At 41.3% G+C, this 16,799-nt stretch overlaps 1 protein-coding gene across 1 annotated transcript in view; it reads right to left on the bottom strand.

Moving 5' to 3' along the window:
• The window catches only part of LOC111166294 (leucine-rich repeat-containing protein 37A2-like), a 43,282-nt gene extending 36,673 nt beyond the window's left edge, over window positions 1–6,609 (bottom strand). Inside the window, exons 1-2 of the mRNA XM_089901823.1 lie at window positions 3,812–6,609; window positions 1,366–1,437 (exon numbers count right to left, since the gene is read on the bottom strand). Coding sequence (XP_089757949.1) covers window positions 1,366–1,437; window positions 3,812–6,507 — 2,768 coding nt within the window. The 5' untranslated portion in view covers window positions 6,508–6,609. The remainder of the gene's footprint in view (window positions 1–1,365; window positions 1,438–3,811) is intronic.
• Window positions 6,610–16,799: the final 10,190 nt, after the last annotated feature.

The following is a 16,799-nucleotide window of genomic DNA, read 5'->3' as shown; positions in this document are numbered from 1 at the left end:
AATGACTTTCATTTTTCTTACAAGATTGGGAAATAAAATCTCCAAGTTAGGTACTATCATGGGGAATATAAACTACATATAGTATTTAGGAAATCTGTAAATTTAAAAAAGTGCTTGGTTCTAGCATTTTTTTCATTACCAATAAGATATCAGACTAAGGGGGCATATCTTTAAGGGTGGTCATAATACCAGTTTTTAGATTGACTGTTATGTCTTTTGTTATTAATTCAGAAGTCATTTATGACGTCTATTCAAGTTGAACTAAGGATATGACCACAGACTGTCATGAAAATTACTTTGAATGTTTTTTTTTCCAAAATAACTTATGTGTCTAAACTGACTTTTTCTACAAATCAATAAAAAAATAGTAACAGAAAAATGGGCAAAGGACAGACAATTCAGGGATAAAATACAAATGTTCAGTAAACATATAAAGATATTTAATTTCGCAAATAATAAGAAAATTCAAATTCAGACGGGACCCCTTTTATTCATCTGTCAGATTAGCAAAAAAAAAAACAAAAAGTGAGACTCTCCAGTGGTGGAGGGGTGTGGGGAAATGAATGTCATCACAGCATGGTGACTGCAGGGTAAGCTGGTACAACTTTTTTTTTTTTTTCTGGCACAAATTTTTTGAGGGCAAATAAAATTTTATATCTAAATAGTCTTCACCCCAACAATCCCATTTCTAGATAACTATTCTATAGAAATAAACGACCAGGCTCGCAAAAATGCATGTACCAGGATATTCATGGCAGCAATGCAAGTAACAAGAAAACTGGACATAATCTAAACCTCCTTCAATAGGGGCATTACTAAACTGTAACACATTCATACTATGGAATATTATGCAGGAGTTTAAAGGAATGGGGTAACCCTCTATGTACTGGGAAGGAAAGAAATCTAAGACATCATGAAATGAAGGAATCAAGTTTCAGGATATTAATTATGTAAAAAAGATAAGAAAAACACACAAACCTCTTTTGCTATCTGTAAATATGTATGTACTCAAACGTATGGAAAAGAGTCTGGAAGGATTAATACTAAACTCAAAGTAGCGGGTGTGGGATTAGGGCAAAAGGAGGGTTTTCACTATACCTGTTATTTCACTCTTATATATTGAGAATATAATCATGTATTACTTGTATAATGGAAAATAAGTTTAAATTGTCTCTTGCTGATTTTAAAGAGGTCCTGCCAAATTTAATTTTTAAAATAAACACAGAATTTCAATCATTAGGTTGCTTTGGGATATGGAAGGGGAAATACCTTTGCTCACAGGTATTGACCTCAAAATTCTGGACCAAGAAGGATCTTACAATGCAGTTAGCTTTTTGTATTCATATTTGGGGAGAGTATACTCACAGCTTCTCAGCCCAGCAGTATGCCTTCCATATACTTTCATCAATGTAAGAAATAGAGTTTCCTTGGAAATTTCTGTGAAGAAACACAGTTCATATGCTTGAATAGGTAGGAAAAGAATGTAGAGAATAAGGAAAAGAATCATGGCTACCATGTAGGGAATATTCAAATGCAGAAAAGAACAGCTTTTAAATTCCCACAGCTTCCCAGTGTGCACAATTAATAAAAACATACTGTGAGGCCGCTGGCACAAACAATGAGGCATCTCCTCAGAACCTGAACTTCCTATCTGTCCAAATTCTTGGATACATAATGCCAATTACTTTTTTTCCCAAATCACTTATGTGTCTAAAATGACTCCTACAAATCAATGAGAAAAATGGCAAACATTTATCAATATCAGCAAATAAATATTAAGAAATCCTATGGCAACAGCAAAGCTTTGGCTCAGTGCCCTCAGAATCTCTCCAGGTGTTAGAAGGATACGGGCAATTAGAAATTAGAGGGACTAATACGAAAATAGCTCTTAAACATATTGTGTAGGGAAAAGCACAAGTCACTGAGCAAGGAATAAAGTTATTACCTCATTAGGGGAACAAAATGCAAAGGAAAGAGATCGGAAGGAAGGACACACATCAAAACAGTAACAGGAGTTACCTTATTGGTGGTAGGGAAGGTGGGGTGGAATTTTCACATTTTACCCTATATACTTCTGTGACATTTCTTTTTTTAAACAGTGAGAATGTATCCATGAATAAGACATGTTTAAAAGAAGCTGTTAAATGCCTGAGGTTCAGTTTGAACCACTAACTCAGTGGATGACTGAATCTTTCGCTTTACCTTTGTCCTCTTCCCTCAGCAACAATGGAACTATTCAGTTTATATGCACATTTTTCACGGGAGTCAGAAAGAAGTCGAAACGGGTACCTGTCTGCCCATCTGCCTGAGGGACATTTCCACTCAAACAGAGCCTTCTGGTTGCTTTATGCTCACCAATAAAAGATGCCTAAGACTGAACTCATCTCCCTCAAACTGACTCTGCTTCCCAACTGCTGTATTTCCACCTGTTATACCATCATCATTCTGCCCATCGACACATGTGATTTTTCTCTTTCCTGTACTACAGTCCCCCAACTCCAGTCAATTACTACATCTTGTCAGGTTTTCCTCTGTAGTACTCTCAGGATTTTCTTTCTACTTCCATCACAACTACTGTAATTCGGCCCCTTCTCACTTTACTCCTAGATTTTGATAAAGCATTCTATTTGGTCTCCCTGAACCAAGCTTTCCTCTCTAGATCGCTCTACGTATGCAATCTAAAATCAGCCTCTTGCTTTAAGCATTTGTCTCTCTTGCTTGAATACTTGCAGTGGCTCCCCGTACCTCACAGCATAACTTTCAAACCCCCATTACCGATAGTCAAGATATTTTATAATCCTATCTTTCATTGTTGCCTAACCCAGTTCTTTACAGCCAGACTAATCTATTAAATTCTGATCATCTCTGCAGTCACACCTTTGCCTAGACCGTACTGCCTATTATTTTTCTGACAAATCACAGCCAATCTTTAAGTCCCAGCTAAAGATTTAGCTTATCCATGCAGCCTTCTGTGACCTCCACACTCCTGTGATTACAGGTTCTGGTGAATTACAGCACGTATCTGTATTTCTCTTAATACTTAATTATATATTACCTCCCTTTTAAGGCATATCCCCTTTCTTCCCACTTGTCATTGTCATGTTCTGGAGACAACGACATATACTTCTGTGGCTCCCACAGTACTTAGCCCTGGGTTGGGCACAAAATGGGTGCTACATATAGAAAGCCAGGGGACAAAGATGAGTTCTAGATATAACTGAGGGATTGAATAATAATAATAGCTAACACTAAAATATATGCTAGGCACTGATAGAAGAGCTTTACATATATTAACTCATCTAAATCTCCCAATGAGATTGGAGTCATTGGGAGATTTAGCAGTCATAGGAATCATCCTATGAGATGATAACTACCATAATCCCCATTTTACAGATGAGGAAATTGAGTCATAAAGCTAATAAATGACAGACCTGGGTTCAAACCCAGGTAGTCTGGCTCCAGAATCTCTACTCTTAAACACATTGTTGTATTACCACCAATGAGATGGGGAGAGGACATGTTGCTGTAAAGAGGGTGGAGTAAAGATGGGAGAAGAATAAATCTTAAGGAATTAAATAATGAGGGAAAAAATGGAAAAGGAAAAAATAAGGGCAATTAAAAGTAAAAGACTGGAGGAGAGGGAAAAATAGTAAGAAGGAGAATGAAGATAAGGAATCATTGACAAACAAAAGGTGGAAACAGAAAGTCAGTCAATGTGGATTGGGGAGATAAGGAGGACCCAGGAAGACCTGAAGAAAGGCTGCCAGTTCAGGCAGGATGCAGAGAACAAATGAGGAAGGGTAATTCTTACATGATGGTGAAGGTGCCGTTGTAGGCGTTAGGCTCTGGCTCAGGCACTCTGTGGAGCTTCTGCTTTGGGCTGAGACCAACACACGACAGCGTCTCATTTTTGCAGGTACAGAGCTCACATATGCTGATGTTTGTGGTGGCATTCTGTTCTGGCTGCTTCTTTTCTGGGGTATATCTTACACCAGGAAGACCTGTGGATACTGAATACTGAGTCGAAGGAAAAAGAACTGTGTCAGATGGCCTTGGTTGCTGAGATATGTTAACTCCCAGGTCCACAGGTGAAACTGTGACTTGAGACAGGTTTGGTTGTTCAAGTGTCACCTCAGGGTGTTTTGGAGGGGGAGCTGTAGTCTGCTGCCAGGCTGTAGAATGTTCAGACTCTGTAGTAGGTTCTGGAGTTGTGGTAAGCTCCAGGTCCAAAGGTTTAACTGTGATACTGGGTGATGTTGGAGGCTCAGTGTGATCCTGATTTGGTGTTGGAACTATTGGATTGTGATATACTGGAGGCTGAGCTACAAAAACCTCCTTAGGCGGTTCTGCAGGCTGGGTTAAGGTCTCCTGCATGACTGGAGAAGGTTCATCCTCCTTAGTGGGTTCTGGCCTTCTGGTCAGTCCAAGGTCCAATGGTTGAATTGTGACCTCAATCAAGGTTGGGTGGTGAGCCTGAACTTGCTCTGGATTTTGAAATGTCACCTCGGGGTATGGTGGTTGAATTGGGGGTCCTTGGTGAACTGGAAAAAATTCAACATTTTCAGAGGGGATTGAATGCTGATCTGAAAATTCCTGCCAGACTGACAAAGGTTCCAACTGCTCAGAGGACACTGTAGACTGAGCCGAGGTTTCTTGTTGGGGTAGAGAAGTTTCAACCTCATTAGTGAATGCTGGAGTTACGATAAGTGCAAGACCCACAGGTTTAACAGTGACATCGGGCCGCTGCAGAAGCTGAGCTTGATCCTGACCTAGAGGAGAAACTGTTGGCACAGGATGCTCTGGAGAGAAAACTACAGTCACGTTAGAGAGCTCTGGAGACTGAGTTGGAGAGGATTCAAACTCACCAGGAGGCTCTGGAGGCTGAGCTGGTTGCTCCTGCAGGGTTGCAGAAGGGTCTATCTCCACTGGAGATAGAGCTGGGATCTCCTGCTGGGTTGGAGAAGATTCTGCCTCATTAGGGGGCTCTGGAGACTGAGCTGAGGTTTCCTCCTGGGTTGCAGAAGCTTCAGCTTCTCCAAAAGACTCTGAAAGCTGAGCTGGGGTCTCCTGCTGGGTTGCTGGAGGCTCTGTAGGCTCAGAACGCTGAGTTGGTTGTTCCTTTTCACTTGGAGAAGGCTCAGCTTCCACAAGAGGCTCTGGAGGCTGACCTGTGGTCTCCTGCTGGACTGGAGAAGGTTCAACCTCCTCGGGGCTCTCTGGAGGCTGAGATGGGGTGTTCTGCTGGACTGGAGAAGGTTCAACCTCTTTGGTGACCTGTGGAGTTATGGTAAGTGTTAGATCCAGAGGTTTAACAGTGACATTGTGCAAGTTTGACTGCTGAGCTTCACTTACCCCATGGTGTGCTACTAGTCGAACTACAACCTCCTGACGTGTCTCCAAGAGCTGGGCTAGGGCTTCCCGAGGACTTGAAGTTTCTAGTTCCTCAGGGGCCTTTGAAGGCTGAGATGGAGCCTCCTGCTGAAGTGGTGGTAGTTCTACCTCTTCAGTGGGCTCTGGTTGCTGAGGCTGTTTCTCTACCTGGGGTAGAAAAGATTCAACCTCCTCGGGGGTCTGTGGATGCTGGGCAGGGGCCTCTTGCTGGGGTAAAGATTCAGCCTCCTCAGTGAGCTCTGGATGACAAATTTGGGCCTCCTGCTGGGATGGAGAAATTACAGCTTCCTCTGGGGGCTCTGGAGGTTCATCTGGGCTACCCAGAAAAGCCCTAGATAGGCTCTCCTCAGGATAAAAGGCATCCATACTGGGATCTAAATAATCACCCTGCAACTGTTGTTCTAGACCCTGAGTGTGTTTTTCAAATTGGCCTGTTGACGCTTTGGCAAGCCGTTGACGCTGAAGTAGATCTTTCTTCAGGTTTGGGGGTGAAACAATAAACTTCATTGGTTTTGAGCTCTTACTACCTAGAGGTGGAACAGGTATTTCAACTGATTGGTGACCTTCAGCCTGATCTAGACCTATGTTTTCAGTCTTACTTTTGTGTCGAGAAGGCAGAACCAAGGGCTGATTCTGATCCCAGTCTGGCACTGGAACCGCCTCTGGGATCTTTTGATGTTGGGTTTGTTTGTTATTCAGATCCTGATGTGGAACAGCAAACTGATCTGGCCCTGTAGGCAGCTCTGCAACGGAACCCGTGTCCGGGTATGGAGCCTCAGTCTCAGTCAACTCCTGATGAGGCGGGGCCAACATCTGGACTGGAGACGAGGACGTCAAGTAATTAAAGCCCCCGGCTTCTGCCAGGGGTGTAAGGGCATGGGGCAATTTGGGAGGGGGGTGTGAGGCGTATGAAGACCAAGCCTCTGTCAGCCGCGGGGAGTTGGGGGTCACCTGGACGGGGCCCAGGGCCCACTCCGGAGGCTGAACTGCTTGGACTTGAAGCCACAGTTGTAGCCACGTGAGGAAGAGCCGTGGCAACCAAAGGCGCAGCCGGGACATAACGTGCGGCGGCTCCCAGGCGCAGTGACCCAGGCCAGTGAGGAGCAGGAGCCACATCCTGCATCTGAGCTGAACCGCTATGCCAGTGCCGACACCAGCGCTCACGTTAGCAACCGCGCGCCCCTCCCCCGCCTAACGTTCCACCCGTTATTTATGACATCTTTAGTTACGTCATCTTTATTAGGTTCGTGCGGAGATCCAATCCGCGCCACCAGAGTGGGCTTTTTTCCCAGAGTCCCCAGGGCGCAAGCCATCCTTCCCCTTGCAAAGGCGACAATTACCTCCTGCCGGGCCCTCTTCCCAACCCCTCCCTACCCTCCCTGGCCCCAAACAATGAGGCGGGGTTTGGGCTGCAGACCCAAGTGGCCCCAACCTCCAGCAGCCCAGGGTCCGAGGGGGATTGGAAAGGATGCAGAGCTTCCCGAGGAAACCACACAACGTGGCATTCTGGGAAATTCAAAAGTGCTAATCCAGTTCTGGCAATCTGAACTCTTCCTCCTCAGAGCTGAAGTCTGAGAGACATTCTTCCTCCCTTTGGCCACACGGCTGACAAGAAAAGTAGCTGACCAGCAAAATGAGCACCAGTTGGGTGGCGGGAGGGGAACACATCTTACAATTATTTGAAAATGTTGCGTATATATGTCCATGCCAATCTCTCACTTTGTCACAGCAGCCCGGTGGTTTGTGACCACCTAGAGGGGTGGGATAGGGAGGGTGCGAGGGAGGGAGACGCAAGAGGGAAGAGATATGGGAACATATGTATATGTATAACTGATTTACTTTGTTATAAAACAGAAACTAACACACCATTGTAAAGCAAATATATTCCAATAAAGATGCTAAAAAAATAAAAAACAATAAAATAAAATAAAATGTTGCCATTTCCTCCAAACTCTCAGTATTCACGTCTCATTATTAATTCACCACTCTATTATTAGGGGTTACCACTGAATCAGTGATGACTCCAGAACTTCTGTAGGAGGGGTTTGGGGCAGATGAGCAATTCATCCTGGGAAAGAGAGTCTAAAACCAAGTGAGTGGCCCTTTACATTAGCATGGGAAAACTTCTTCCACCCCACCTTTTCTCAACAGAGCCATTAATCTAGAAAAAGCTACAGTGTCACTTTTCAGAGGTTTTCCCTGTGAACACACATGGAGAAGACACTTAGAAAGTTAAAGTCAGCATGTTAAGTAATTTTCTTGAAATACTGTAACTAGCACCCAGTTTACCTTCTTCACAGGCCTTTTCATAATCTTTTTAATTTTAGTCCTTTTTAATTGTCTGGTACACCTTTAACACCTAAACTCCAAGACGCTTTCAAGTGAAGGGCGTGGGAGGGGCGGGAATTTAAACTTTGAGGCTATTCAGATTTCAAACTTTCTGTATAGCATAAGTTCGCTATTGTATATAGTGTAGGAGTGCCTCCAATTTCAGAAACTGAAGGGGGTTGGGTAAAGGGTTAAGGGGATCTTTCTTTCTTCATCTGTATATTCACGACACCATTTTTTTATTATTATTATTATTTTTCTTTTTTTGCGGTACGCGGGCCTCTCACCGCTGTGGCCTCTCTCGTTGCGGAGCACAGGCTCCGGACGCGCAGGCTCAGCGGCCATGGCTCACGGGCCCAGCCGCTCCGCGGCACGCGGGATCCTCCCGGACCGGGGCACGAACCCGTGTCCCCTGCATCGGCAGGCGGGCTCTCAACCACTGCGCCACCAGGGAAGCCCCCATTTTATTATTAACAAAAGCTTTTCCTCCTTGTCTTCATCCTCTTTCCCTCTGCTCCCACTTCCTCTTCTGCCTCCTCTTTCCTCCTCTTCCTTCCTTCCCTTCCTTTTCCCTCCTCCCTTCCTGCTCTTTTGTCTTGAATACTGAGGGAGTTATCCAGCAGTGAAGAATAGTGTAGGATTTCATAATTACAGCAGCAGGGTCAAGGGTCATTTGTAGTGACACCAGCTGTCCGGTGACTACTCTGGCTGCATGTCAGTGGTGGTCTTCAGATGCATCCTGCCAAATGACCTTGGCTGAGTTTTACTTTTATGCCGGCCTCGCTTGGTTCCTGCTCATTTTCCTAGTTCTGTTCTCTGCTTTCTGTTGATTCTATGAGGTATAATATATCCTTCCAATAAGATCTTTTTTGCATAAATTAGAATTGTATATGGTTGCATATATTTGCATAGAATTTGCATATATTAAAACCTGCCTGGTAGACTGAATAACAGCAGTTTCCGTTATTCAGGATATAGACTTATCCTATAAGAACTGATTTAAATTCCAGCTCTTGAGTACAGTCCCCCATGACTACTTCATTTCTGCATTGATCTTTTGTGCTGGTAATTTTTTCTAACTGAATTAAGCTAATTTATTTCAAATTCCTAATTCCATCAAAAGTTTCTCAAGGGCAGATTCTCTCTCCATCCCTCCCACTCCGATTTTTCTCCTTTTCCTCTCTCCCTGATAGAACTGTGTATGAAACTGAGCACACCGAAGGTTTGAAGGTCAGAAAATACTTGTCTTTCTTTAATTGATGTAGGTCATAGTGCTTTGTTGACTAACAAAGATTAAACCATGCCTGTGCAACCAGTGTTGAAAATACCTCTGTCTGTGTTTGTAGCTCACATGAACAAGAACAGTATAAGAAACTGGTGGGCTTGAGCATGAATTCTAGAGCAGACAAACCTGGATATGACCTTGGAAAGCTTTAACTTTTTCTAACTGTATAGCCACAGACTGGCTTAAATTAGCTCACTCATGAATGGTTTAAACAACACTTTCCAGGGTAGAAAAGAGGATTAAGTAAAGTAATAATAATAAAGTACCAAAAGCACATATCAAGAGCTCAATAAATTTTGAGTGTACTTATTCTCAATCTGTTGTGGCTTATCAGAAAACTAACGGGTGCATAGAATGAGTTAATGGAAGTAAAATATTAAAGGCGAGGGAGGGGGAAATTCCACTGTCCTTCAGCTCTTGTTATCTACTGAAAGTAAGCATTTCTGGGGTCCTTTAGGCAGAATGTTGACAAACCAGTACATTTTCAGGGATGAGGAACCAGGATCTTGGAGGGTTTCCCTGTGGAGAGTGCGTCTTCATTTATGTTGCCCTGGAAGTACGGTCTAGAAACAATGGGTTCTGATCACCGTGAAGAAGATTGCAGTCTGACCTTAGGAAGCACTTTACCATGTGACAGTTGGAACGCTGAATGGGCAACTGGAGATGCTCAGTTAGAAACTGCATTAACACTTGGCCAATGTGTGGTGGAGAGGACTGAGCACTGGAAGAGCAGGTTGTATTAAGGTATCCTTCAAGATTCCTTCCACAGATTCTCTAGTTATCCTTATAGCTGTTCATCATCTAGAATATATAATTGCCTAGAATCATAAAATCCTTATGGGCCAACCTACCTCTGGAAATTCTCCAGCACCAATATTTCAGATGTCTCTCCTTTACTTCTAGCAACATTTTCCAGACTTTTCTGGTTGCATCCGGACACTTATTTGAATTATTCTGCAATGCCTTGTCCTCCCCTTCCTCCCTCAGCCATGTCCATTTACACAGCAATGGGCTCAGAATCCAGACTGCAGCTCAGAGAAGTGGGCTGTACTTGCTTTGGCATCACTTTGCATCGCCTCACCTTGGAGTCTGCTCTTGTGCCTGCTCAGGGCATTTTGTGAAAATTGCCAATAATATGGCTTCTACGTCTGCTGGTGTCACTTACCCTTTAACATGATGGAATAAAAATGTTGGAAGTACTGGAGATGCTTGTTACTCTACATTTGGAGCTGTCTGTGGATGTGGCCCTTGACATGAAGCTTCTCTGTAGAGATGCTTTCTACTTCTGCTAAAAGTTCCGGCTTTCTAAAGCAGTCTGACATCATTGCTAACTCCCCTCTGCTTCTCCAGGATCAGATTTCCTTTGTCCACTGACAATGGGGACAGGGAAAGGAACTCACAATTATTGGACACTGTTTTGGTATTTTATATCGGTTATCAAATTCTGAGCTCACATCCACTTTATCTGGGAATCTCTGTGATTCCCATTTTACAGAAGAGAAAGCTGAGTGTCCAAGGAGTTGAGTAAGTTGCCAAAGACACAGACATAGTCAAGAGTGGAGATGAATGCATGAATTTTATGATTAAACTTACAAGAGTCAGTTTTGCTTGGCACTAAGAACCCTGATACAGGAATCAAGTTCTTTTTTTTTTTTTTACAATGGCTATTAATTTATTTTAAATTGGCAATACTTAGTGCTGACAAGGATGTCAGCACTTCTCAATGCAGTGCTGGTCAGCATGCAAAATGGTACAGTCCTTTTGTGAAACAGTTTTGCAGTTTCTTTTTCTTTTTTTATTTCTTTTTTTTACATCTTTATTGGAGTATATTTGCTTTACAATGGTGTGTTAGTTTCTGCTTCATAACAAAGTGAATCAGTTATACATATACATATGTACCCATATCTCTTCCCTCTTCATCTCCCTCCCTCCCACCCTCCCTATCCCACCCCTCCAGGCTGTCACAAAGCACCGAGCTGATATCCCTGTGCTATGCGGCTGCTTCCCACTAGCTATCTACCTTATGTTCGGTAGTGTATATATGTCCATGCCTCTCTCTCGCTTTGTTACTGCTTACCCTTCCCGCTCCCCATATCCTCAAGTCCATTCTCTAGTAGGTCTGTGTCTTTATTCCTGTCTTACCCCTAGGTTCTTCATGACATTTTTTTTCTTAAATTCCATACATATGTGTTAGCATATGGTATTTGTCTTTCTCTTTCTGACTTACTTCACTCTGTATGACAGACTCTAGGTCTATCCACCTCATTACAAATAGCTCAATTTCGTTTCTTTTCATGGCTGAGTAATATTCCATTGTATATATGTGCCACATCTTCTTCATCTATTCATCCAATGATGGACACTTAGGTTGTTTCCATCTCCGGGCTACTGTAAATAGAGCTGCAATGAACATTTTGGTACATGAATCTTTTTGAATTATGGTTTTCTCAGGGTATATGCCCAGTAGTGGGATTGCTAGGTCGTATGGTAGTTCTATTTGTAGTTTTTTAAGGAACCTCCATACTGTTCTCCACAGTGGCTGTATCAGTTTACATTCCCACCAACAGTGCAAGAGTGTTCCCTTTTCTCCACACCCTCTCCAGCATTTATTGTTTCTAGATTTTTTGATGATGGCCATTCTGACTGGTGTGAGATGATATCTCATTGTAGTTTTGATTTGCATTTCTCTAATGATTAGTGATGTTGAGCATTCTTTCATGTGTTTGTTGGCAGTCTGTATATTTTCTTTGGAGAAATGTCTATTTAGGTCTTCTGCCCATTTTTGGATTGGGTTGTTTGTTTTTTTGTTATTGAGCTGCATAAGCTGCTTATAAATTTTGGACATTAATCTTTTGTCAGTTGCTTCACTTGCAAATATTTTCTCCCATTCTGAGGGTTGTCTTTTGGTCTTGTTTATGGTTTCCTTTGTTGTGCAAAAGCTTTGAAGTTTCATTAGGTCTCATTTGTTTATTTTTGTTTTTATTTCCATTTCTCTAGGAAGTGGGTCAAAAAGGATCTTGCTCTGATTTATGTCATAGAGTGTTCTGCCTATGTTTTCCTCTAAGTGTTTGATAGTTTCTGGCCTTACATTTAGGTCTTTAATCCATTTTGAGCTTATTTTTGTGTATGGTGTTAGGGAGTGATCTAATCTCATACTTTTACATGTACCTGTCCAGTTTTCCCAGCACCATTTATTGAAGAGGCTATCCTTTCTCAACTGTACATTCCTGCCTCCTTTATCAAAGGTAAGGTGACCATATGTGTGTGGGTTTATCTCTGGGCTTTCTATCCTGTTCCATTGATCTATATTTCTGTTTTTGTGCCAGTACCATACTGCCTTGATTACTGTAGCTTTGTAGTATAGTATGAGGTTAGTGAGCCTGATTCCTCCAGCTCCGTTTTTCGTTCTCAAGATTGCTTTGGCTATTCGGGGTCTTCTGTGTTTCCATACAAATTGTGAAATTTTTTGTTCTACTTCTGTGAAAAATGCCAGTGGTAGTTTGATAGGGATTGCATTGAATCTGTAGATTGCTTTGGGTAGTAGAGTCATTTTCACAATGTTGATTCTTCCAATCCAAGAACATGGTATATCTCTCCATCTATTTGTATCATCTTTAATTTCTTTCATCAGTGTCTTATAATTTTCTGCATACAGGTCTTTTGTCTCCTTAGGTAGGCTTATTCCTAGTTATTTTATTCTTTTTATTGCAATGGTAAATGGGAGTGTTTTCTTGATTTCACTTTCAGATTTTTCATCATTAGTGTATAGGAATGCCAGAGATTTCTGTGCATTAATTTTGTATCCTGCAACGTTACCAAATTCATTGATTAGCTCTAGTAGTTTTCTGGTAGCATCTTTAGGATTCTCTACGTATAGTATCATGTCAACTGCAAACAGTGACAGCTTTACTTCTTCTTTTCTGATTTGGATTCCTTTTATTTCCTTTTCTTCTCTGATTGCTGTGGCTAAAACTTCCAAAATTATGTTGAATAAGAGTGTTGAGAGTGGGCAACCTTGTTTTGTTCCTGATCTTAGTGGAAATGCTTTCAGTGTTTCACCATTGAGGACGATGTTGGCTGTGGGTTTGTCATATATGGCCTTTATTATGTTGAGGAAAGTTCCCTCTATGCCTACTTTCTGCAGGGTTTTTGTCATAAATGGGTGTTGAATTTTGACGAAAGCTTTCTCTGCATCTATTGAGATGATCATATAGTTTTTCTCCTTCAATTTGTTAATATGGTGTATCACGTTGATTGATTTGCATATATTGAAGAATCCTTGCATTCCTGGAATAAACCCCACTCGATCATGGGGTATGAACCTTTTAAAGTGCTGTTGGATTCTGTTTGCTAGTATTTTGTTGAGGATTTTTGTATCTATGTTCATCAGTGATATCGGCCTGTAGTTTTCTTTCTTTGTTACATCCTTGTCTGGTTTTGGTATCAAGGTGATGGTGGCCTCGTAGAATGAGTTTCGGAGTGTTCCTCCCTCTGCTGTATTTTGGAAGACTTTGAGAAGGATAGGTGTTAGCTCTTCTCTACATGTTTGATAGAATTCGCCTGTGAAGCCATCTGGTCCTGGGCTTTTGTTTGTTGGAAGATTTTTAATCACAGTTTCAATTTCAGTGCTTGTGATTGGTCTGTTCATATTTTCTATTTCTTCCTGATCAGTCTTGGCAGGTTGTGTGTTTCTAAGAATTTGTCCATTTCTTCCAGGTTGTCCATTTTATTGGCATAGAGTTGCTTGTAGTAATCTCTCATGATCTTTTGTATTTCTGCAGTGTCAGTTGTTACTTCTCCTTTTTCATTTCTAATTCTATTGATTTCAGTCTTCTCTCTTTTTTTCTTGATGAGTCTCGCTAATGGTTTATCAATTTTGTTTATCTTCTCAAAGAACCAGCTTTTAGTTTTATTCATCTTTGCTATTGTTTCCTTCATTTCTTTTTCATTTATTTCTGATCTGATTTTTATGATTTCTTTCCTTCTGCTAACTTTGGGGTTTTTTGTTCTTCTTTCTCTAATTGCTTTAGGTGCAAGGTTAGGTTGTTTATTCTAGATGTTTCCTGTTTCTTAAGGTAGGAGTGTATTGCTATAAACTTCCCTCTTAGAACTGCTTTTGCTGCATCCCACAGGTTTTGGGTCGTCGTGTCTCTATTGTCATTTTTTTCTGGGTATTTTTTGATTTGATCTCTTCAGTGATCACTTCGTTATTAAGTAGTGTATTGTTTAGCCTCCATGTGTTTGTATTTTTTACAGATCTTTTCCTGTAATTGATATCTAGTCTCATAGCGTTGTGGTTGGAAAATATACTTGATACAATTTCAATTTTCTTAAATTTACCAAGGCTTGATTTGTGACCCAAGATATGATCTATCCTGGAGAATGTTCCATGAGCACTTGAGAAAAATGTGTATTCTGTTGTTTTTGGATGGAATGTCCTATAAATATCAATTAAGTCCATGTTGCTTAATGTATCATTTAAAGCTTGTGTTCCTTATTTATTTTCATTTTAGATGATCTGTCCATTGGTGAAAGTGGGGTGTTAAAGTCCCCTACCATGAATGTGTTACTGTCGATTTCCCCTTTTATGGCTGTTAGTATTTGCCTTATGTATTGAGGTGCTCCTATGTTGGGTGCATAGATATTTACAATTGTTATATCTTCTTCTTGGATCGATCCCTTGATCATTATGTAGTTTCCTTCTTTGTCTCTTCTAATAGTCTTTATTTTAAAGTCAATTTTGTCTGATATGAGAGTTGCTACTCCAGCTTTCTTTTGGTTTCCATTTGCATGGAATATCTTTTTCCATCCCCTTACTTTCACTCTGTATGTGTCTCTAGGTCTGAAGTGGGTCTCTTGTAGACAGCATATATATGGGTCTTGTTTTTGTATCCATTCAGCCAATCTGTGTCTTTTGGTGGGAGCATTTAGTCCATTTACATTTAAGGTAATTATTGATATGTACGTTCCTATTCCCATTTTCTTAATTGTTTTGGGTTCGTTATTGTAGGTCTTTTCCTTCTCTTGTGTTTCTTGCCTAGAGAAGTTCCTTTAGCATTTGTTTTAAAGCTGGTTTGGTGGTGCTGAACTCTCTCAGCTTTTGCTTGTCTGTAAAGGTTTTAATTTCTCCATCAAATCTGAATGAGATCCTTGCTGGGTAGAGTAATCTTGGTTGCAGGTTTTTGTCCCTCATCACTTTAAATATGTCCTGCCAGTCCCTTCTGGCTTGCAGAGTCTCTGCTGAAAGATCAGCTGTTAACCTTATGGGGATTCCCTTGTGTGTTATTTGTTGTTTTACCCTTGCTGCTTTAAATATATTTTCTTTGTATTTAATTTTTGACAGTTTGATTAATATGTGTCTTGGCGTATTTCTCCTTGGATTTATCCTGTATGGGACTCTCTGTGCTTCCTGGACTTGCTTAACTATTTCCTTTCCCATATTAGGGAAGTTTTCAACTATAATCTCTTCAAATATTTTCTCAGTCCCTTTCTTTTTCTCTTCTTCTTCTGGAACCCCTATAATTCAAATGTTGGTGCGTTTAATGTTGTCCCAGAAGTCTCTGAGACTGTTCTCAGTTCTTTTCATTCCTTTTTCTTTATTCTGCTATGCAGTAGTTATTTCCACTATTTTATCTTCCAGGTCATTTATCCGTTCTTCTGCCTCAGTTATTCTGCTATTGATCCCATCTAGAGTATTTTTCATTTCACTTATTGTGTTGTTCATCATTGTTTGTTTCATCTTTAGTCCTTCTAGGTCCTTGTTAAATGTTTCTTGCATTTTGTCTATTCTATTTCCAAGATTTTGGATCATCTTTACTATCATTATTCTGAATTCTTTTTCAGGTAGACTGCCTATTTCCTCTTCATTTGTTAGGTCTGGTGGATTTTTATCTTGCTCCTTCAACTGCTGTGTTTTTCTGTCTTTTCATTTTGATTATCTTTCTGTGTTTGGGGTCTCCTTTTTGCAGGCTTCAGGTTCGTAGTTCCCGTTGTTTTTGGTGTCCGTCCCCAGTGGCTAAGGTTGGTTCAGTGGGTTTTGTAGGCTTCCTGGTGGAGGGGACTAGTGCCTGTGTTCTGGTGGATGAGGCTGGATCCTGTCTTTCTGGTGGGCAGGTCCACGCCTGTTGGTGTGTTTGGGGGTGTCTGTGGACTTATTATGATTTTAGGCAGCCTCTCTGCTAATAGGTGGTGTTGTGTTCCTGTCTTGCTAGTTGTTTGGCATCGGGTGTCCAGCACTGTAGCTTGCTGGTCGTTGAGTGAAGCTGGGTGCTGGTGTTGAGATGGAGATCTCTGGGAGATTTTCACCGTTTGATATTATGTGGAGCTGGGAGGTCTCTTGTGGACCAGTGTCCTGAAGTTGGCTCTCCCACCTCAGAGGCACAGCACTGACTCCTGGCTGGAGCGCCAAGAGCCTTTCATCCACACGGCTCAGAATAAAAGGGAGAAAAAGTAGAAAGAAAGAATTAGTAGAAGTAGAAAGAAAGAAGGGAGGGAGAGAGGGAGGGAGGGAGGAAGGAAGGAAGGAAGAAGGGAAGGAAGGAAAAAAGAAAGAAAGAAGATAAAGTAAAATAAAATAAAGTAAAATAAAATAAAGTTATTAAAATAAAAAATAATTATTAAGAAAAAAAATTTTTTAATGGACGGATAGAACCCTAGGACAAATGGTGGAAGCAAAGCTATACAGACAAAATCTCACACAGAAGCATACACATACACACTCACAAAAAGAGGAAAAGGGGAAAAATCATAAATCTTGCTCTCAAAGTCCACCTCCTCAATTTGGGATGATTCGTTG

This window comes from Delphinapterus leucas, chromosome 19, assembly GCF_059928025.1.
Source record: "Delphinapterus leucas isolate spDelLeu-1000000601 "Yukka" chromosome 19, BTC_Dleu_Yukka2, whole genome shotgun sequence".
In the NCBI taxonomy this organism is placed as follows: domain Eukaryota; kingdom Metazoa; phylum Chordata; class Mammalia; order Artiodactyla; family Monodontidae; genus Delphinapterus; species Delphinapterus leucas.
Note: the sequence above shows the minus strand (reverse complement) of the source record. Positions and strands in the feature narration are given on the sequence as shown.